The sequence below is a fragment of the Suricata suricatta genome, chromosome 1 (genome assembly GCF_006229205.1).
Source record: "Suricata suricatta isolate VVHF042 chromosome 1, meerkat_22Aug2017_6uvM2_HiC, whole genome shotgun sequence".
Lineage (NCBI taxonomy): Eukaryota > Metazoa > Chordata > Mammalia > Carnivora > Herpestidae > Suricata > Suricata suricatta.
This window is the reverse complement of record NC_043700.1, coordinates 130,224,951-130,247,477: the sequence shown is the minus strand read 5'-3', so window position 1 is coordinate 130,247,477 and position 22,527 is coordinate 130,224,951. Positions and strand designations below refer to the sequence as shown.

Here is a 22,527-nt window from a genome sequence, read left to right as displayed (position 1 = left end):
ACTTATTTTTTACTCACTAAGTTCTATTGATTCTACTTCCTAAATCTTTTGTGTTCATGGCCTCATGTTTTTCACTTTTAGAAATAATAATGAAGATATTACTTAGATAAAATTAGTGTAGAGTTTGATGAATTGTAGTGCTTGTGTACAATCCTGTAACCACAATCCAGTTACAGAATAGCTCTTTCATCTTAGAACCTTCCTTACGCCCTTTGCAGTTGACTCTTCCCCAACCCTTGACCCCAGCCTACCACTGATCTGCTTTCTGTCACTATAGTGTTGTCTTTTCTAGAATTTCATATAAATAAAATTATACAATGCATGTTGTGTTTGACTTCTTGACTTAGTAATGTTTTGATATTCATGTTGTTGTTATATTTTATTCCTTTTCTTTGCTGAATAGTATTCTACAAAATGGCTGTATTCCACCTTCTGCCCATTCCAGGGCCACTCACTGTGTCAGTCCAATCTCTGGATTTAACTGCCTCCCAAATAGTCCTGTTCTCCTCCAGTTATCCTCCACACTGGAACTAGAACATTCTTTAAAAATGCAAGTATGATGGTTTCCTTTCCTGTGCAAAAGCTTTTTTATTTTGGCATCGTTCCAATAGTTTATATCTGCTTTTGTTTTCCTTGCCAAAGGAGATGTATCTGTAAATAGGTTGCTAAAGCCAATATCCAAGAAATTATCATCTATGCTTTCTTAGGAGTTTTCTGATGTCCAGTCTCACATTTAGCCATTCTGAATGTATGGTGTAAGAAAGTTGTTCAGTTTCATTCTTTTTTTTTAATTTTTTTTCTTTTAATTTTAGAGAGAGAGAGCCTGAGGGAGGGAGGAAGGGAGGAAGGGAGACAGAGAGGGAGGGGGAGAGAGAGAGAGAGTGTCTTAAGCAGGCTCCATACTTAGCATGGAGCCCAACATGGGGCTCAGTCCTACAGCCTGGGATCATGACCCAAGCGGAAATCAAGAGCTGATGCTTAACCGACTGAGCCACCCAGGTGCCCAGTTTTATTCTTTTGAATGTAGCTGTCCAGTTTTCCCAACACTATTTATTGGAGACCATCCTGTCCTATATTCATGCTTCCCTTATCATAGAGTAACTGATCACATAGGTGTGGGTTCATTTCTGGACTCTCTATCCTGTTCTATTGATCCCTGTGTCTGTTTTTGTGCCAATACCATACTGTTTTGATTACTATAGCTTATATGTAGAACCTAAAAAACAAATCAGGTGAATGAACAGAAACAGAAACAGATTCATAAATACAAAGAAGAAACTGGTGATTTCCAGAGGGGAGAGTTTTGGAGGAATGGACAAACTAAGTGAAGGTGATTAAAAAGTACAAACATGCATTTGTAAAACATCACAGAGATGAAAAGTACAGCAGAGGAAATATAGGCAATTATATTATAATGGTGTCATATGGTGATTGATGGTGGCTACACTTATGGTGAGCACTGAGTAATATACTGAGTAGAATCACTATGTTGTACATCTGAAACTAATCTAACATTTCATGTCAACTAAAGTAGTAAAAACTTTTTAATAAGATGAAGGAAAATGCAAGTATGAGCATTATCTATAGTTTTTTTAAACCCTCCTGTGGTGCACCTTTGTCCACACAGCATAGAGTGCAACCTCCCTAACATGATGAGCTTTCTCTGACTATATTTCTAGTCACATCACCAAGAGATCACAGTCTTGCAATTTATAAATCTCAACAAAAACTATTTATAGTCCTCCAAATTACATGTTGCATTATTTCACACCTTTATACAGACTGTTCCCCTTCTTTTTCCTTGCCCTAGAAAACTTCTACTCATTGATCAAACCCAGTTCAAGGGTCATCTATCTCCTCACTGCCCAAACTGAGTTTATCACTCTCTCATCTCTGCCATCCCTGCAACTTTTTTATTGGTTGATTTATTCAACAAATATATTTTGAGTATCTACTGTCTGCCAGGCTCTATATGAATAACTAAGAATATAATGATGAATAGATATCTACAACCCTAGCAAATAAGCCCTCAGTGTTAGTTAATACTATTTATTTGAGAAAGCAATCCTCTACACCACTTTTATAGCAGGAAAAAAAGAAGGTCACATCAGTTTATATAACCTACAAAGGAGAATTAATAAAGTAAATAATTGTCTAAGATTGCATTTGTATTTTGTGAAAGTTATAACACAAGAGCTCAGATAAGGTAACATTGTCCAAGCCATTTAGATTCATTCATTATTCATTAATAAATGTTCTTCAGGAGCCTATTATATACAAAATAATATGTTGGTCATCTTCAGAAATAAAGTAGTAAAATAAGATGTTTGCCATAGTTTAATCTACTACATATAGGAGACAGATTTATAAAAACTTAACTGTAATATTAAATGCGGGTTCAGTGTCACAATAGATGAATAAAGTGTAACAGCCCAACAGTGAAGAACTGATAGCATTACATTCTTACAAAGCATTTTGAAATGGCAGTCATAAAAGTCCACAGTCAATATTGCCTCATTCTGTTATATTAGGAAGCATGTATAATATTTAAATACTTTGTGATCAGAGGTCATATTTGGGAATCAAAACTATTTTATTATGAAAATTTATTTCAAGCATATGAAAAAGTTTTGAGAATAATACATCTAATACCCTTGTAATCATCGGTCTACTTTGTATGACCTAATACTTTGCCATATTTGATCAGGGCCTTTGTTTTTTAAAGAAATAAATTAGGGGCACCTGGGTGGCTTAGTCAGTTGAGCATCCAACTTCAGCTCAGGTCATGATCTCATGGTTTACAAATTCAAGCCCTGCCTTGGGCTCTGTGCTGACAGCTCAGAGCTTGGAGTCTGCTTCAGATTATGTGTCTCCCTTGCTCTCTGCCCTCTATACTGTGTCTGTCTGTCTCTCTCTCAAAATTATATTTTTAAAAAACATTAAAAAATAAAAATAAGAAATTAGACATATGATTAAAGTCCCTGTGTACCTTTCCCACCTCCACACCAGAAGAACCACTATCATGAATTTGATGTGAATGCATTTGTATGCATGCTTGATTCCTGTCATGTTTCTATAGGTACATATGTATCTACATTCTTAGTTTGCAGTTTTAACTTTGTTTATGACATTATAATGTACATATATAATATAAAACCTGAGTTTTGAGTTCAACATTATGTTTATGAAATCTATTTGTTTGAACACACTTAGCTTTAATTTATCAATTTAACTTCTGAAAGCATATCATTACTATTTAAATAAACATAGTGGGGGCCACCTGGGTGGCTTAGTTGGTTAAGCATCCGACTTCAGCTCAGGTCATGATCTCAAGGTTCGTGAGTTTGAGCCCTGCATTGGGCTCTGTGCTAACAGCTCAGAGCCTGGAGCCTGTTTCGGATTCTGTGTCCACCCCCCTCACCCCACTGTTCCTTCCTGCTCACAATCTGTCTCTCTCTGTCTGAAAAATAAATAAACATTGGGGCACCTGGGTGGCTCAGTCAGTTGAGCATCCGACTTTGGCTCGTGTCATGATCTCACAGTTCGTGAATTCAAGCCCTCCCTAGGGCTCTGTGCTGACAGCTCAGAGCCTGGAACCTGCTTCAGATTCTGTGTCCCCCTTTCTCTCTGTCCCTTTCCAGCTCTTGCTCTGTCTCTCTCTCTCCCTCAAAATAAATAAACATTTTAAAAAGAATTAAAAATAAATAAATTAACATTAAAAAAAATTTTAAATAAACACAGTGGGGGCATCTGGGTGGCTCAGTCAGTTAAGCATCTGACTTTTGGTTTCGGCTCAGGTCATAATCTCAAGGTTCGTGTGTTCAAACCCCACATTGGGCTCTGAGCTGAGAGCGTGGGGCCTGCATGGGATTCTCTCTCTTCTCATCCCCCTCTTTCTCAATAAATAAGTAAAATATTTTAAAAAATTAAAAATAAATAAACAGATTACTTATTTTTTTCTCCTTTTAATAAACATTAATGTAGATTCCAACTTTATTATGAACAATATTCCTTTGACCAACCTTATTCATATCTGTTGGTACACTTTTGCAAAATTTTTTTTAACTTTATTTGTTTATTTATTTTTGAGAGAGAGAGTGCACGTGGGAGGGTCATAGTTGGAAGCCTGATGTGGGGCTCCAACTCACAAACAATGAGATCGTGACCTGAGCTGAAACCAAGTGTCAGTCACCCAGCTGAGTCACCCAGGTGCCCCTGCAAAACTGTTTCTAAGACAGTGATCTGTAGAGTGTTTGGTCATGCATACTTATTTGTAAAATAATCTTGAGGATGCATTTAGATATATATCTAAATTATATATCCTTCTATAATAATGTTAAATAATATAAAGCATACAGGAAAATAGAAATTAAAACAGGGTAAAGATAAAATAAAATATTAAATAATTTGTTTTTAAGAAGATTAAAACTGTTTTCTCCAATTAATATTAATAAGGATGTTTTTATTGATAGTATTTGTGATTAAAAGTTAGATCTGACTTTAATCACTATTTTTTATCTCTAAATATGGCAGATGTAATGCTCAAACTAGAAATACAAAGATATCCTCTTTGCTATGTTTTTGTTATGTTTGCCTTATTGGTGTAATTTTTTTAAGTGTATTTAAGTAATCTCTACACTCAACATGGGGCTTGAACTCACAACCCCAAGATCAAGAGTTTTATACTCTTCCAAATGAACCAGCCAGGCACCCATTTATTGGTATAATTTTTAAGCCACATGTGTATTTTTTAGTTTAGTTAAAACTAAGTAATATTTCGCATAAATTCTCTTCCCCAGATGCATGTAAATTATAGGAATTGCAATGCACTTCAAGCAAATGGATAAAGGGGTAGGCAGTGGTTAACTCTTTGTTAACTCTGGGGAATTTACACTTTACCCTAAAAGACCTTAGCTTCCTGATGTATCATTTTACATACACACTTAGGGAAGGTGTCAGTGCCTATCCATATGTTGTACATTAATACATTTTCATTCCCTATTTTTTTGATTAAAATAAAGAGAAGCTCTAAAATTAATTTCCCACTTTCTAATGGAGCGTCTCATGCAACCCCCTGGGGTGCTTGATCTCATTGTAGAACCCTCACTCTGCTGTATGTAGAGACAGAAATGAAATTGCTGGATCTTAAAACATGTGCATCTTTAAATCAACCAAATACTTCAAAATTCCTTAAGAAGCGTTGTGCCAATTTGTACTTTCATCAGTAGTATATGAGAGTTCTGTTGCTCCACATTCTTTCTAATACTTGGGATTATAAGATTATGATTTTTAACAGTCCAGTAAGGGAAAGAAGATAACTATCGTCTTAATTTGCACTTCCCTGATATTGAATGGCATTGAACAATTTTTATGTTTCTTAACTATTAGAGTTTGTTCTGCGAACTACCTGTTGATATCCTTTGCCCATTTTGCTAATGTGGGCCTTTATCTTTTAAAATAATTTATAAGAAATACACAAACTACTAATGTTTAATAAAGGATAAAAAATGAGTATACAATTCTTAGTTGTTGATACTTAATTGTATAAAGTGCAAATATGTTCTCACAGTATGGGGCTTGGCTTTCAGCTTTATGTAAAGTATCTTTTTTAGGAAAGAAATCTTTAACAATCATCTAGGCAAATACATCAGTCTTGTCCTTCATGGTTTATGCTTTTCTGGGTCTTGTTTAAGAACTCCTTTGAGGTGCCTGGGTGGCTTAGTCAGTTCAGTATGCAGCTCTAAGTTTTGGCTCAAATCCAATCCCGGGGTCCTGGGATCAAAGCCTGCATTGGGCTTCACACTGAGTATGGAGCCTGCTTGAGATTCTGTCTCCCTCTGCCCCTCTCCCCTGCTAGTGCTCTCCCCGCCCCCGAAAAAAACCAAAACTCCTTCCTTTCCAAGTTATAAAGATACTCTTACATTATTTCCTAAAAGTTTTAAATTCTGCTTCTTAAACATGGATCTTTAAAACATCTGGAATTTTGTTTTTGCACACAGTTTTGAACACAGTATGAGGTAGGAATCAAAATTTTATTATTTTCTGTACAAAAAAACCAGTTGCCCAAATACCATTTATTAAATAGCATTCAGCCTTTCCCATTTGATTTGTAATGCCAGCTGTATCATATATCATGCTTTCATTCTTTTAATTTATATGTGTGTGTGTGTTCTCTATTCTTTTTTTTTTAAGTAATCCCCATGCCCAGAGTGGAACTTGAACTCATGACCCCAAGATCAAAAGCCACATTGCTCCTTCGAGTGAGCCCGCCAGGTGCCCCTCCCTATACGTACTCGATTCTGCTGACCGATTTCTTTATCCTTGGACTAGGACTCTAACTGTTTTAGTTACTGTGGCTTTATAAGAAGCCTTAATACCTTATAGTGCAAGACACTTTCTACTGTTTGAAAATTGTGTTAGCAAGTCTTGCTTTCTCTTTCAGTGAATTTCAGAATCTACATCTTGAGTTACACACACACACACACACACACACACACACAATTGTTAGGATGTTAGTTGGAATTACATTAATATGGGGAGGATTGACATCTTTACAGTACTGTTTTCACGTCTCTGAACATGCTATGTCTCTTTCAGACTGTTTTTGATTAATAGGAACACAATCAATTTTTGCATACTAACTTTGTACACTAAGTCCTACTGAACTCTTCATGGTAATATTGTCTATAGGTTTCTTTGCCTTTTTTACATAGAAGTTTTATCATATATAAATAATGACTACTTTTTCATTCTTTCCAATATATATTCCTTTTTTTTCAATTATTTTTAAAAATTCTACACCCAATATGGGTCTTGAACTCACAACCCCAACATCAAGAGTTGTATGCTCCACCAAGAGCCAGCCAGGCACCCCACTTTATTTTTGCTTGTCTTACTATGGTAGCTAGGAATGACAGTAAAATGTTGACTAGGAATGGTGATATCTGAAATACTTGTTCCCAATTTAAAATGAATATTTCTAATGCTTCCCAATTAAGTATTACATTTACATTCAGATTTTGATAATTTTTAATAAGTTATAAAACTTCCTTTCTATTCCTTATCTGTTAAGAACTTTTATCATAAAGAGGGTTGAATTGTACAAATGCTATCCTTACATTAATTGAGGTAATGATTTTTCTTCTTAAGCCTGTTAATGTAATACATTTCACATTAAATGTTTGTATGTGTTGTAGGATTCACTGTTACAGTTTTACCTTTGTAGCCTCAAAAGGCTGATCCTAGTGTACACAAACTGTACACTATATGCTATGTGCAGTTGCATTCTTAACTTTTATAGTCTGTCTTGTGCCTATGGTTGGTTTAATTTCCTCATTACTAACCTCTTGATATTTTAATCAAGTTGGGTTTTTTGGGTTTTGTTTTTGCCTTTCCAAAGGACCAGGCTCTGGTTTATTTACAATTTCAAAACTTGATTGATTTTGAATCTTTTTGCTTCTAGTTCTTTCGACATGCCTGTAGCCAAATGTAAAGTTCTTTTCTGGACAATATTCTGAAGCCTGGTTATTTCCTTCCTTCTGGCCACATGCCTCCCTCTCAATTTAAAGACAACTACTTTGAGGCCAGTAGGCTTGGATAGGAAGCATACTGTACCCTTAACCTCATCTCCACCACAGGGCGGAATCTTTTATTTAATTGAGCTAAAACTCACATAAAGTATAATTAATATTTTTAAAGCATACAATTCAGTGGCATTTAATACATTCACAGTATTTTATATCCAACACCTTACTAGTTCCAAAACATTTTCATCACCCCAAAAAGAAACCTCATATCCATTAAGGAATTATTCCCGAGGCCCTGGCAACCACTAATCTGTTCTCTGTATCTATGGATTTACCTCTTCTGGCTATCTCATATAAATGGAATCATACAATAAACTGGTCTTTCGTGTCTGGCTCCTTTCATTTAACATGATGTTTTTATAGTTCCTCCATGTTGTGGCATGTGTAAGTAATTCATTCTTTTTTGAGGCTGAGTAATATTCGATTGTATAGATACACTACTATTTGTTTATCCATTAATCATCATTTGGTAGACATTTGGGTTGTTTCTGCCTTGGCTACTGTGAATAATGCTATGAACATTCATGTACAAATTTTTGTTTGGATACTTGATTTCAATTCCTTTGTGTGTATACATAGGAATGGAATTGCTATGTCATATAATAATTCTGTGTTTAACTTTTTGAGGAATTTCCAAACTATTTTCCTCAGTGGTTGAACCCAGTAATGTAAGAAGGTACCCACAAGTACCCACCAGTGATGTAAGAGGGTTCAGATTTCTCCAAATCCTCTCCAAATCGTTCTTTTCCATTTTTTTAAATTATAGCCATCCTACTGGGTATAAGCCAGAATCTCATTTTTTTTTAACTAGCATCTCCTTTTGATTTGCATTTCCTCAATGACTAATGATATTGAGCATCTTTTCACATGCTTATTGGCCATTTACAGATCTTCTTTGATGAAAGTCCATTCAGGTCCTTTGCCCATTTTTTTAAAATCTTACTTTCTACTGTTTGGACCAAGATAACATCAGCTTACCTAATGTTTCAGTGTTCCACATTTCTTCACCCTATTTCTTTTTATTTCTTCTTGCAAACCAGCCCGTTGGTACCTTGATAAGTGCAGCCAGTAACAAGAATTCACACCATTACCATTCTGTTTTCCAACATTTTCCTCCATAGTGAAAGACTCAATAGGCAATTTATTTGCCTTCCAAGTTGTCACAGGCAATAGTAAAACTATCAAATATCTTATTCTGAAGAATATAGGTCTTTATCTTTCCAGCCTCTACTTCCAGTTTCTTCACTGCTTACCACCTGATGGTTAAGCCAATGCCACATGTTTTAGACTCTTTTAATAACAACATTTCAGCCTACTACCAACTGCAATATTAGAGAAACACTGTTTAACTAAATAGAGGTTTATTTCTTGGTTGCATGATAATCTAAGACAGGTTTTCCGTGGGCATACTTTCACATGGTAATCCAGGAACTCAAGCTTTTTCAGTTTTGTGCCTCTGCCACTGCCTTGGGTCTTAGAGTCTTTCAGTTTCAGGTGGCAGTTGGTTAAATAGGGAGTGGAAGAAGCAAACTTCAGCCCAAACGTGACACCATAATTTCTATTCACAACCTATTGGTAAGAATTAGTCTTACAGCTTTGCATAGGATGCAAGAGGTTGAGGGGGAAACAGCACAGGGTGTGGTGAGGAGCCTGAGAAATGTGGTCTGTGATTAGAGAGTCTCTTGCCAGCAATAATTTTACATTATGGGAGGAGAACTCAAATCTGCAGTGGATAGCTGGCTGTGTTTATCACATCTGCAATAAGAAATTCTAAAGGGAGTATTTTAGGTAGTTGGAAAATTATCTCTGAGGAGAAATCTGAGTTTCAGCAAAAAATTAAAGAGCAGAGAAAGTGGTAAAAGTGTATGTAACACAAAATATTTAGTTCAGTACGAGTGGTGAGAGGTGGTTGGATTCTGGATACATTTTGAAGGTGGAACAAACTGGAGTTGCTGACAGATTGAATGCGTAGTGAGAGGGAGTTAAGGAAGACTCCAAAGTTTTGAGCCTTGTTAGCAGGAAGGATGAAAATTTAATATAGTTCCACATTCTCCTCATGGAGCCCAGAGATTAGTCTGCTGTGCCCGTGGGCAGTGAAATCCCAAGCCCTGGATGACAGAAGCCAACACCCTCACCATTCCAAATCCAGACGAGCTGCACAGGAAGTGCAACTTCTCACCGCCTGCCTGAGTTCCTGCACAGGCCTTCCTCTGACTTGCTTCCCAATTCTGCTTTGAATTTAAGTGTGCTTATTATATTTTATCTAGCATTTCTGAGTAGTAATAGTGGCAGGAGGGTCATGGGGTTACTTAATCCACCATACTGCCATATCTATTAATGTTTTATTAGATTTTATGTCTTTTTTATGGGGTAAGTAGCAACATCTAAATCCCACAAAAAATATGGCAAAAGAAAGTAAGAGATTTTATTTCACTTTACTGCCTCACCTTCCAAACAAATCACACTTTTATGCATACATGATTACAGGCAGAAAAAAAATGACCTCCTCTTTGAGGACAGTTGAGTAGAAGCAGCTCAATAATACATATTTGACTATTTTACAATTTGACGTATTTTAGTTTTTCTCAGAATATTTTTCAGATACCATATAATCATTCTCACAAAAACCTATTTTTTAACTTGCAAAATTACTTTTCTCTCTTTTCCATTAGTCTTTATATAAAAGACTCTAACTGAATGTCCTTGAGAAGCTGATTAGGGGGGCACCTGGGTGGCTCAGTTAAGCATCCAACTCAGGTCATGACCTCACGGTTATTGACATCAAGCCCTCTCTCTCCCTCTCTGCCCCTCCTTTGCTTGTGCACATACACAAGCACCAGCGCGCGCGCTCTCTCAAAATAAATAAGGTTTAATTTTTAAAAACCACACATTTGGCTTTTTAATAAAACATAGGCCAGTAAGCTGCCTACAGATAAATATGAATCATGGATTTTAATTTGACAAATTAAACAGGTACATTTATCTTGTTATACTCTCAAAACTCCAATAAAACAACAGATAAAGCAATAATTAGGGATTTTAATGTATAAATCACTAAGATAAAAAAAACAAGAGAAAAGACAACAGGTAAGCAAGGTCAACAATTTGGGAAGCTAGAAAACTGATTATGAGTACTTTTTAACCTTTTTAGAAAAGCAAAAAACCCAAAACAGAAGTTTGTAGCAGAAGACATTAGGATGCAAAATGATCCAGCCCATACAACTTTGGAAAGGATCAGAAATTGGAGATACATGGTACTTGAAAAGTAGACATGCAATGTAAGTCTCAAAAGAAACTGGGCACACAGTCTTTAAAAGGAATGTGACCTGTGCAGCCTCTTCCCTACATTTTAGAGACACATCACTTCTCCTTACCCCTGACAAAGGATAATAAATGTTATTATCTAAAGACAACAGAGCAGAGAAGCTCTAGATTCAGACACCATGTGCAGTGAGGCCAAAGTGACCAGCATATTAAAATCCGATGGATCAAGTGAAAAGTTTTACCCTGAGTATCTGTATCTTTGAATATGGTGACCACTCCCCAACTTCTCTCTGTCTTCAGAGAAATAGAAGGTAATAGATCCCTGAAACAAAAAAGAAAAGCTATATAAAAGCTTATTCATAAAACAAAAAAATCTTTTGTAAATTAAAATAGTAAAAATTTTAAATTCAATAGAATTCTTGTAATATAAAGTTGAGATATTCTCTCAGAAAGGAGAGGAAAAAGAGAGGAACGGTAAGGAAGACAGCAAATCAGTCTAAGAGATCTAACATATGAACAATAGGAGTTTCAGAAAAAGAAAATGAAGAAATCAAAGGAGAGAAAATCAGAGTAATACAAGAAAAATTCCTAGAACTAAATAACAGGAGTTTCCAGATTCAATGAACAAAACAAGGACCATAACAGGGCATGTATGTAATCTTGAAATTGTAGAACATTAATAAGGAAGAGAGATTTTAAATGTTTCCAGAGAGAGAAAATACAAAGACTTGGCAATTAGAATAGCATCACATTTCTCAATAGCAATATACGGGTGCTAAAGAAAAGTAGAGAAATGTTCTATGTTAAGCACTGTTGGGAATACAGCAGTGAATGAAACAGACAGATCAAAATCCCTGCCTTCACAGAGCTAACATTATCAACACACAACAAATAAGATTTATATAATATTAGATAAGAGATAAATACTTTAAATATTTTTTTTTTATTTTTAATGTTTACTTTTGAGGGAGACAGAGACAGAGTGCAAGTGGGTTAGGGGCAGAGAAAGAGAGGGAGACACAGAATCTGAAGCAGACACCAGGCTCTGAGCTGTCAGCACAGAGCCCAATGTGGGGCTCAAACTCACAAACCACGAGATCATGACAAACTGCAAGATCGTGACCTGAGCCAGTCAGATGCTTAACTAGCTGAGCCATCCAGGCACCCCAAGAGATAAATACTTTAGAGAAAAATAATGTATCGAAGGGAAATAGGACTTCTGGGCTTGAGATGGGGGTAGCAATTTTAAATAGGGTTGTAAGAACAGTGGCATTTAAGTAAAGTGACAATGAGGAAACTGGGGCTCAAAGAGTTATTAACTTGGTCAAGGTCAAAGAGTTAATAAAGCTAATAAAAGTACAGATGAACACAATGAGGAAGGCACCTGGACTCTTGGTGCATCGTTTTATAAAAGCTGTCCCGACTTAGTGAGCCTCTTTGGGATTCCTCAAAACCAAGCTAAATTTGTTCTTTTACAGAGCTCTAATAAGTGTTGAGGTGTGTCCATTAATCCAGATACAGAAAGAAAACATTAAATTTGTGGTTATTTTCATTTCAGGCCGAAGAGTCCCAAAAAACAAGAAAGATTCTTAGGAGGATATGGTGGAAACACTTCAGAAAGATTATAGTCATCACCGTGGTAATTCTCCTTTCAATCATCATCATTCTTTTAAGTACAAATGTAATACCAACCTGACCCTCTTTCTCCACAACCCCAGAAGTTACCAATAAATTGTTGTGTGTAAATAGAGGTTCTACAATCAACAACTATGAAAGCATTTTCCAGTGATAGGAAGACTGGAGGGAGAAGGGTTTGGAAGTTTCTTCTTGTCCTTTTAGTATGTTTTATTGACTCTTGTATCTCTTCCATTTCGGTAATGCCACCGGTTTTTTCCCACTGCTCCAGCTACTTTCCCAGCCTCTTCCCTTTAAAAAGCACAAACCCCGGAATCAGACCACTGAAGTTTAACTCTCCACCACAAACCATCAGGTGACTTTGAATAAGTTATTTAATCCATGCCTGTTTCCTCATCTGTAAACAGGAGCTAGTAATAATACTATGTAGAATTATGTCTACCACATAGTAAATGCTATTTAAGTGTTAACTATTACTTAATAGGAAAAATGATTACATTTTTGGCATTAAATCCCTGTTACCTTACTCCTTACTCAGAAGGAAAATGACTGTGACCTCATCATTAATTCCCTTAGAAATAAAAGTTTGGAGTGCCTGGGTAGCTCAGTTGGTTGTGTTGATTCTTGATTTTGGCTCAGGTCATGATCCTGGGGTTGTGGGATCGAGCCCATCGTACTCTGCCCTGAGCAAGGAATCTGCTTAAGACTCTGTCTCTCCCTCTCTTTGCCCTTCCCCTGCTCTAAAACTAAGTTAAATCAAAATAAAATAAAGATAAATAAACATAAATTAGTCTTGACTACACAGTCCAGAAATAAACATTCACCTCTTCTACAGATTATTTCTTTTGAAATGACTATTCAAACCATTGTTTTATATTAGACATTGCCTTGGGTAAAGATTTTAAAATTAGGAAGTTGTATTGGATCTCTAATAAATCACAGGTCCTGTTCTATTTTACCACCCCAACAGCCTTTTTTCCCCCCACATTTCACTCAATAACCTCAAATCACTAAGATACCTAATAACCAAAACATCCAGCTTCATCTGCAGTTGGTAACAAGGTTTCAGGAATTATATTTCCTAAGTGGAAACTGAGGTCTAAAGTAGTTTTAAAAATCACCTAGTTGGGCACCTGGTTGGCTCAGTTGGCTAAGTATCCAGTTTCAGCTCAGGTCATGATCTCAGTCTGTAGGTTTGAGCCCCGCATCGGGCTCTGTGCTGACAGCTCAGAGCCTGGAGCCTGCTTCAGATTCTACATCTCCTCTCTCTACCCCTACTCCACTCGCGCTCGCTCTCTCTCTCTCTCTCTCTCTCTCTCTCTCTCTCTCTCTCTCTCTCTCAAAAGTAAATAAACATTTTTTAAAAATCACTTAGTGATCCATGGGGAAGAGTAAAAACAGGCATTCCTATCTGCTACATAACTCACTTTAGTTCTAATAATGATCAAGTATCAGCATTTTAAATAGACACCAAGCTTGCTATTCCTCCAGCACAATATCACCTTTCTATGCACAAAATATTTTTAAAGGATTTTAAATGTTAGCAACTTCAGAGTTTGTAATTTATATCCAGGAAAAAATAGGTGATCTATTGAATATATACTCTGATATAATGCACTAAGTGCTTTGGAGAAGTGTCTCATTAATTTTACAATGACATAGAGGTAAAAACTATTTAGAAAGTAAGGCACATAGAGGAGTGGCTGGCACATACATAAGTGCTGCGTAAATGTTTGTTCATATTATCTTTATTTTGCAGATAAGAAAATAGCCAAGTTAAAGGATATACTCAAGGTCACACAGCTAGAAAGCTAAGATTCTACTAATTTAAAGTCCTGGCTGTTGTATATATGAAATCTGTATTTTTAACTCGGAGTATATTATCTGCCCCCTTAACTGTGGGCCAGATAAGACGCACGAGTAGTTTTGCTTTTCGTAGGTTGGTAGGTTGTTTTGAGGAGGGGAGACGGGAATTTAAAGAGGAGTATTATGAGAAGAGACTATTTTGCTCTTAGTTTTAAAGCCTATATGATGTCTCCTAAGATTTTTGTAACATAATTACGTATAAAACGATGTATTTGTTTCCTGATTGCCAGTGAATACTAGCATATGTATTGCTGGAAAACATTTACTTACAGATCACCTAAGCTACCCCCTCCCCAGTTTTACATGGTAGGATGCCAAGACCCAGGAGCCTAAAATTGAAGAACATCTTGTGACAAGCTCCTCTCCACTTGCAGGACAAATAAGACACAGGCTGTCACCCTGGTCCCAGGCGAGAAGTCCCACATAACGCTGGTTTTCCCAGCAGTCTTAGAGCTTAAGAGTTAGGAAGAAAAGCCCTTGTTTAGTAAGGAGTGTTCATCTGCTATTTATGCTACATCTGGGTAGAAAATACCTGAGTAGACAGAAACAAATATTAAGGCAATCTTATTGATTTATGCATTCACACATTTTTGAGCTCCTACTCTGCACCAACATAGTTCTAAAACATTAGGAAATATTGTAAATTACCACACAAATAGAGATAATGGATGTTTGAGAAATTAGTGGCTATATATAGAAGTGTAAGAAATGGTCCTAATCCCAATGAAGCTTACATTCCAGTTGAGGCAGCAAGACCAATAAAAATCATAAGCACATGAAAACAACATCTACTTAAGTGGCACACTGTGCACCAGAGAATAAATTCAATAAAGATAATGATGAACATCAGCTTCAGTCACTGAGGGAGATTTTGTGGGTTATAAATGGGGCTGGTAATTGGATATTAGAAACTGAATTTATCTTGGGGTGCCTGGTGGCTCAGTCGGTTAAGTATCCAATTCCTGATCTTAACTCAGGCCCTTGATATCTGGGTTGTGAGATCAAGGTTGGATTCCATGCTGGGCGAGATGCCTACTTAAAAAAAAATTATCTCAATAGGTCAAGGCAGTCAACAGTAACAGTTAAGTATTGAACACTTACTATGTGCCAGTAGCTGTTTAAGTACTTTAGAGATTCTTTTTTAATCCTCACAACCCTGGCGTAGGGACTATTATTTCCATTTTACAGATAAGAAAACTGAAGGACAAGCTAGGTCACTTGCCAGACTCCCCCAGGCTAGGGGTAGGAACGAGGATCAGCAAGACACGCTTGCTGTGGGAGGTGCAGAAGGTGGAGTAGGCCCTGGAGTCCGTCCTGCACTCATTCATCAGATGGCCTTCAACAGTGCTCAGCCTTTGGCTCCCACACTCTCTAGGGTGCTCTTGTTTACTCCCATGACATTGCCTTCTCCAGCAAGTAACCTCTTCTGAATTCCAAACCATTTTCCAACCCTCTACTGGATACACCCACTTGGATAACATGCAAACACCTTAAATTTTAAATCCCAAAAACAGCTATGTATTCTTCCCTCATTCTCCACAAAAATGCTTCCTTGACCTTATTTCTTATCTATAAAGGCTTTCACACTATTCTGTAATCCTGAACTTTTTTAACCAACTTTCTGCTCATCTCAAATTACTCACCAAACTCAAGGGACTCCTACACCAAATCTGAAGGTTCATAGCCAGGGAAGCCCAGAGTTACAGAAGCAGAAGTGGGAAGTCCTAGTAGATGCCCAGGCAAACTTTGAAAAGGGCACTCATCCCATCTTGGTAGATAGCTATGTCTATCTACTCCACACAAGCCTGGCCACAGTATACTCTTCATATTCAGACGGCTCAGCACATATTAAGCGTTAACATTTGATACCTTTTCATGTGTGAGATTTCCATAGCTCTTAAACATGGTCATAGCAATAAATATGAAGCTTTGGTTTTCAACTCTAATCAGACTCAGAGGATATTAATAGTACAGATGCCTGGGCTCTATCCCCCTTAAGATTCTACTTAAGGCTGGGATAGGGCCTCAAAGTTTATGTTTAACCTTACGATAAAGTTGAGAACTACTAACCCCAAAGCACATTCACACGCCTATTATCAAACATCTATATCTGAGAAAGACAGAATTTTCTACTGTAAACCTGATGCATAGAGAAGTTAAATTTTATTTGTCCATCACAGGGCAAATAACAGAGCTGGACCTCAAACATTTTTTAAAATCTATTCCATTGAATGTATTACATATTAAACTAGAAATTGTCCTAAGTCTGCTAGACAGATTATCCTACACATTTTAATAAATCTGAAAAGGATTATTTTAACTTATTTTAAAAATATATATTCTTAGGGCACCTGGGTGGCCAAGTTGTGTTTTTGTTTATTTTTTAGACAGAACACAAGCAGGCAAGGGGCAGAGAGAGGCACAGAATCCAAAGCAGGCTCCAGGCTCCAAGCTGTCAGCCCAGAGCAGGACTTGGGGCTACAACCCAGGAACCGCGGAATTATGACCTGAGTCGGACACTCAACCAACTGAGCCACCTGGGGAAACCCTTATTGTCTAACCCTTGATATCAGCTCAGGTCCTGATCGCACAGCTGTGAGATGGAGCCCCAGATCAAGCTCTGCGCTGACAGTGTGAAGCCTCCTTGGGATTCTCATTCTCTCTGTCCCTCCCCCACAAATATTTAAGAGACTTCTAAAAAAAAAAGTTCATATTTTCATTATAGGCTCGTAGCAGAACCTAAAATAACAACCCATTATTTAATTTGGGCTGATTTTTTAGAACGAAAAGGCAAATCATAAACTGGTCAGAGATCATTTGTGGGGGGAGTAGAAGCCCTTCTCAGCACACCATGACCTGCCATGTCAGCCTCTCTCATGGCAGGCCAGCGCTAGGAACGACCCAAATACCTCACAGTTCTCAAGGAACACAAACCCAGGAAGCGGAATAATGGAACAATAATGTTATGTTAGGTTTCCTCTGTATTTATACGGAGTAGGAGTACCTTGGCAAACAACACTGCGACTTTACACATCTAATTCAATTTGCCATCCTCTGAGAAATATGCATCAGTCTGCATACATAGCAGATGCCTACCAGCACTTTTAGTGGTCTCACCACATTTGACAGCAAACCCAGTAGAGGCCAGAGACTGAACACACCCATGTGGAATCTTCCTTCTCTCACTATCCTTCCTCATTAACACTCTGGAGACAACAGAAATTACCTTTTTCTTCCATTGAACTCTTCCAATTTAAAAACCATTTGGCCAAGTTCCATAATCTTTCAAAAGAATCCCATCATTTAAAACTGCTAACATTTTAAACATGATAGTTGTCTTACCTTTTCAACTAAGAAAATAAGACCTGTTATTTCAAAGTATTCATCCAAGAAGGGAAAGCTTAAATGAAAAAAAGAAAAAAAGAAAAAGACAGTGCAAAAAATACATGACTGCTTTAAGAGTTTAATTGTAAGACAAAAGCACTACATTATAATTTGAACATAAGTCATCTTCCAGAAAAGAAAACTTAGTGCAAATTAAAACCCCACTAACGCCCACTATAAACTTAATATGAACTCTAAAAATAGGCTTCTATAAATGTAAACACTTGGTTCTAACAATTTTTGCTGGGGGAGAATAGGTTTTGAAAGTGTTAAATGTTACAAAGAACATCATGTTAGTTTAAAATCAAGTTAACCAGGTACTAAAAAAAAAAAAAACAAAAAACAAAAAAGACATGCTAATAGGTCTTAATACATGAAACTAATGGACTAATAGTAGCATGCTTTATATATCAATGATTGTAGAAGCAATATACAACAAATTTTAGCATTTTGAAGTTTTACTGCCTTAACCAATTTTTTAACTACACTGTAATAATCAGAGCCATCTTCCAATTTTTATTTTAAAAGGGTTCTACTTCAGTGAGACTGGCAAGTGTCTCCTAAAAATGTAATTAAGCCTTGTGTAATCCAAGGCCGTCCATACAACAAAAAAGGGCAATTATATAATTCCTTTTCTCAAGTATTTACTCTAAGTGTAACTTCCATGAAATGTTAAGTGTCGCTTTTAGGTACTGACATCAATAGACCTCTTAAATTATCTTCCAATATTTAATTTTTCAGAGAAATAAGAGAGCCAGGAAAAGTAACCTTGCATGTAAATCCTAAAGTGCAAACCAGATATAGTCTATCCAATTACAAAATAAATTATATACCAAATAACCCTGAAGTAAACGATCTTCCTATCAAGTAATTTAAGTTTCTCAAAATAGAATTCAGTAACTTCTATCATTGTTTAATGAATTAGCACCTCCCCTAATGCCTGTCTGTACTTTCTCTGAAGACTAAATTTAAAGAACTCCTCTCCTGACAACTAAAATAACAGACTTGGACTGCTACAACACTGAACACCTTGCTCTTACTCAGGATCTAATTCCTATGAAGCATGACCTTTTAAAAGCAGTACAATAATTTTGCAAGATCATTTTTTCATGCCCTTAGAGTACCCTTCTGTCCCAAACTTACAAGGCTTACTGGGGAAAATTAACTTAGCAGTTACCCACTGCTGTCATCCTAAATTGCATAGTCCCTTGGACACCAGTTGTTACCTAAGGCTACAACTGTACTACAGCCATTCAAAATGGGAGGCTGCAGGAATTAGTGGAAAACCTGTAAGATTCTAAGGACAGTGGGACAGTATGTAACTAGCCCAACCCAAAACTATAGCAAGTCAATTTCAGAGTTACTAATTACTTCATAACAGAATGGATGGGGGACAATGACAAACTAAAGTGGGGCAATATGCAAGCAAGGAGGAAAGTGTATTGCCTATACTTAATTTAAAAATCATAAACCCAACTCTCCATGTTCCCAGCCTGATACTTCCACATCTCTTCTCCCACTTGGTATACTATTGCTCAGTGTCATCTTGCACACTCATTTGAATGCAAAGTCTTTGATTTTCTTTTTTCAAGCTAGACTTAGGGGTCCATGATTAAAATGCTTGAGTGGCATTGTTTTATGGAACATGCACCTGTCTTTACCTGAGATAAAAGTGAAAACAAAAAAACCTTTACAGCATATTTAACCATCTTAAAGCAACAAACAATACCTAAAACTTTAGAGTAGCAAACATCACTGGGTGTGTGTGTGAAATTCAAGTTCCCAGTCAACACCCCAAACAATTTTGATTGATTCTGATGTATATAAGCTCAAGCCTCTTTGAAATGAGGACTATAACCAACACTTCTCCAATTTACCAGATTATAGGCAACTGACAGCAATTAGCAGGCCAGGCAGACTCAATTTGCACAACTGGATATTCATCTTGCCAAAATTAATTTATAGCCAGGGAAATTTTCAGGCTAAACTCTTCAACATGGCCAGCAGTGAAGAAAGGATAAAAAAAAGGTGCTCTCAGCTTGCCCAAAGTAGATAGTAAAAACCAGTTTTTATGACTAATATGGCATCATGCTTAAACGTTGAGTGCTGATAAATTATACTAATAAGTAAACTGCTCCCAAAGGCATTTACTAAGATGTGTCAGTGTTGTTACGCATGGATCTATATTTTGACATTTCAGGCTAATATAACCCCAAGGCAAATAAAATTAAACATTTGAAAAAACAAAATTTGCTGTGGTAGACAGGTTCAGTTCTGATTTTCGAAATTCCCAATACCTCAACACCATAAAGTACTTTTAAAGTACAAGTAAACAATTTCAAAGGACTTTTCCAAGCAGTAAAAAACCAAAAGTACATAAAGTATAGAATGAAAAGGCCTTGTAACTTGGATCCTAATGTTAATGAAACCACCTTTCAATATTACCTCAGCATGAAGGACACCTGGACAGATGTCTGTCCCCCATAATGTATTCTATTGTGCACATCAATAAAGCAGCTGCCATCCCAATTTGCAAACAGTAATGTAGTAACAAGACCTGTAACCTTATAAAACTCACGAGAGTTAAGAAGGGAATAAAAGACAAGCTCAAAACCCAAGAGAGATTATAACTCACCTGGTAGCACATAACTAGTAAACCAAAGATATCAAAACTTGAACTAGGCCAGCAGACCAAGAAAGCTCACATTACTTAAAAAGAATTGAGACTGATAGCTCTAATCAGTCTAAAAAACTGGAGAATTGAAATAAAACCTACTGAAAATTGCCCATTAATAGAGATTCTGTAATAAACTAGCAAACTAGTTATGAAATTTATTGGCCAAATTCTGAAAGGTATTATTCCAGAATACTATCTAGATTTTAATTTACCTGCCCCTTTATTGTTTTCCCAAACCTTCCATCACTAACCACTCCCACGCAAATAAAAAAGGCTGCTAAAAAAATAAGACCCTATCACTTCTAGTCCCTTCTGAAATCCTATTAATAAAACCTAGTACTTTAAAGGGGGAGGGGGAGAGAGACAACACTTAAAAACCTTAAGGACAAAGTATGAGAAATGAGACAACAGCAACAAAATACTGGAAACTGCAAAGCTCATGAACAAATGGTAACTCAACAGACAAGAAACCGAACAGGCTATCAGCAATGAGGATATCCCAGACTGTACCACAGAACCCCCGCAAAGGCTTAGCAACTGACAGCTCAGGTACCTTTAAAAACAGAGGTAAAAGGAATCAGAGGATTGGTTCAAAGTCTGTTAGACAGTTAAACCCCTAATCTCTCTGTATTAATGAACAGAACCCCACATTCCTGGCAGAAAGCTGATTATCTAAAGTAGGCAAGAAAAGGTGGACTTTGTACTCAATAGGCATGGAGTGAAGGAAAAAAAAGTACTTTACTTGTTCAGAACCCTCAACTGTCTTCCCTCACTGGGATCCCAAATACTGGCAGCCAGGTTTTATTTTATTTTTAACCCTTGCAGTAAGAGTGGACAAAGACCTCTGGTGAGTCTGACCAGCTTAGGGAAGGCCTGAGGGCTGCTAGTGGGAGTATCAAATCATTCCTCAATAAAATGACAGATCACTTAACAGTGAACTCCAAAGTTAAACAAACCCTAGCCCAATATACGACATCCAACTAGCTTTTAAATATGAGCTACAGATCACCAACATTTGAGGAAAACCTGTAATATGAAAGACAGAAGCTCAAGAAATAGCAAAGTAGCTTGGAAACAAACCTTTAAAGTGATTAATAACCTTGGAGATGAGAAAAGATAATGCATCCATATAAGAACATACTGCTGTTTATTATGAAGGTTGAGGGAGGAGGGTCTTAGAAATTAGAGACAATTGAAATCTTAAAAAAAAAAAACAAACCCTGTAAGATAGAAACTCTAAAAAACCAACACACTGCAAGGAATGCAATGGAAAACACAGGCCGAGGGCTCATATTCAAATAAAATTTCCAAAGGAAGATCAAGGTGGTGGTGAATGAGCAAAGAAGCATTTCAACATTTCCCAGAACTGAAGAGCAAGGTCATACAATGCCAAGACCCACTGAGTGTGTGTGACAGAATGGATGAAATAATCCCATCATAAAATTTGACAATACTAGTGAATAGAACAAAAACCTTCAGCAGTTTTAGAATAAAAATACTTCATATGAACAATCAAGAACCAAACTGCCATCTGATTTCTTCACTAAACCTAGAATTCTCTAGCAAAACTTGTGATCCCATCAAGAGGGCAGAATAAACCTTTTTAAACAGGCAAGGTCTCAGAAGCAGGAAGATGGGCTGCACAAAAATAAGCCCTGAAGGATCTAAACTTGACAGGCAAAGGGAACCCCAGAATGAAGGCAAAGTCAAAATGCAACATTCATTCAACAATTTCTAAAGGGCAAGGAGTTCAGATTAGAATACAGGAAAACAAACAAACAAAAAAAACCCCACAAAGCTGATAAAGTGATTTACATAAAGGGAAAGATTTTTAAATTCTATCAAGCTTGGAACTAAAATTAGTGGTACAAGAACAGGTCAAGACATAATGCCCAAAATAGATCAGAGCATAGCACTTCAATGGGACTCAGAATATATGGAAACAGAATAAAAACCTGAACTCTGTGCAACTTTTTATAAAGTCAGAAATGGGAATGAATCACCTGCCTCCCAAAATTAAATATGAAATTACTGGGGGTAAAGAATTCAACCTGAGTACAACTTTAGTCTGTTTTCTACTAATTAAATCTGCCAAGTCACGGGCCAGAGTGACAT

At 36.8% G+C, this 22,527-nt stretch overlaps 1 protein-coding gene across 1 annotated transcript in view; it reads left to right on the top strand.

Moving 5' to 3' along the window:
* The window catches only part of LOC115295920 (vesicle-associated membrane protein 714-like), a 30,253-nt gene extending 17,657 nt beyond the window's left edge, over window positions 1–12,596 (top strand). Inside the window, exon 6 of the mRNA XM_029944257.1 lies at window positions 12,409–12,596. Coding sequence (XP_029800117.1) covers window positions 12,409–12,546 — 138 coding nt within the window. The 3' untranslated portion in view covers window positions 12,547–12,596. The remainder of the gene's footprint in view (window positions 1–12,408) is intronic.
* Window positions 12,597–22,527: the final 9,931 nt, after the last annotated feature.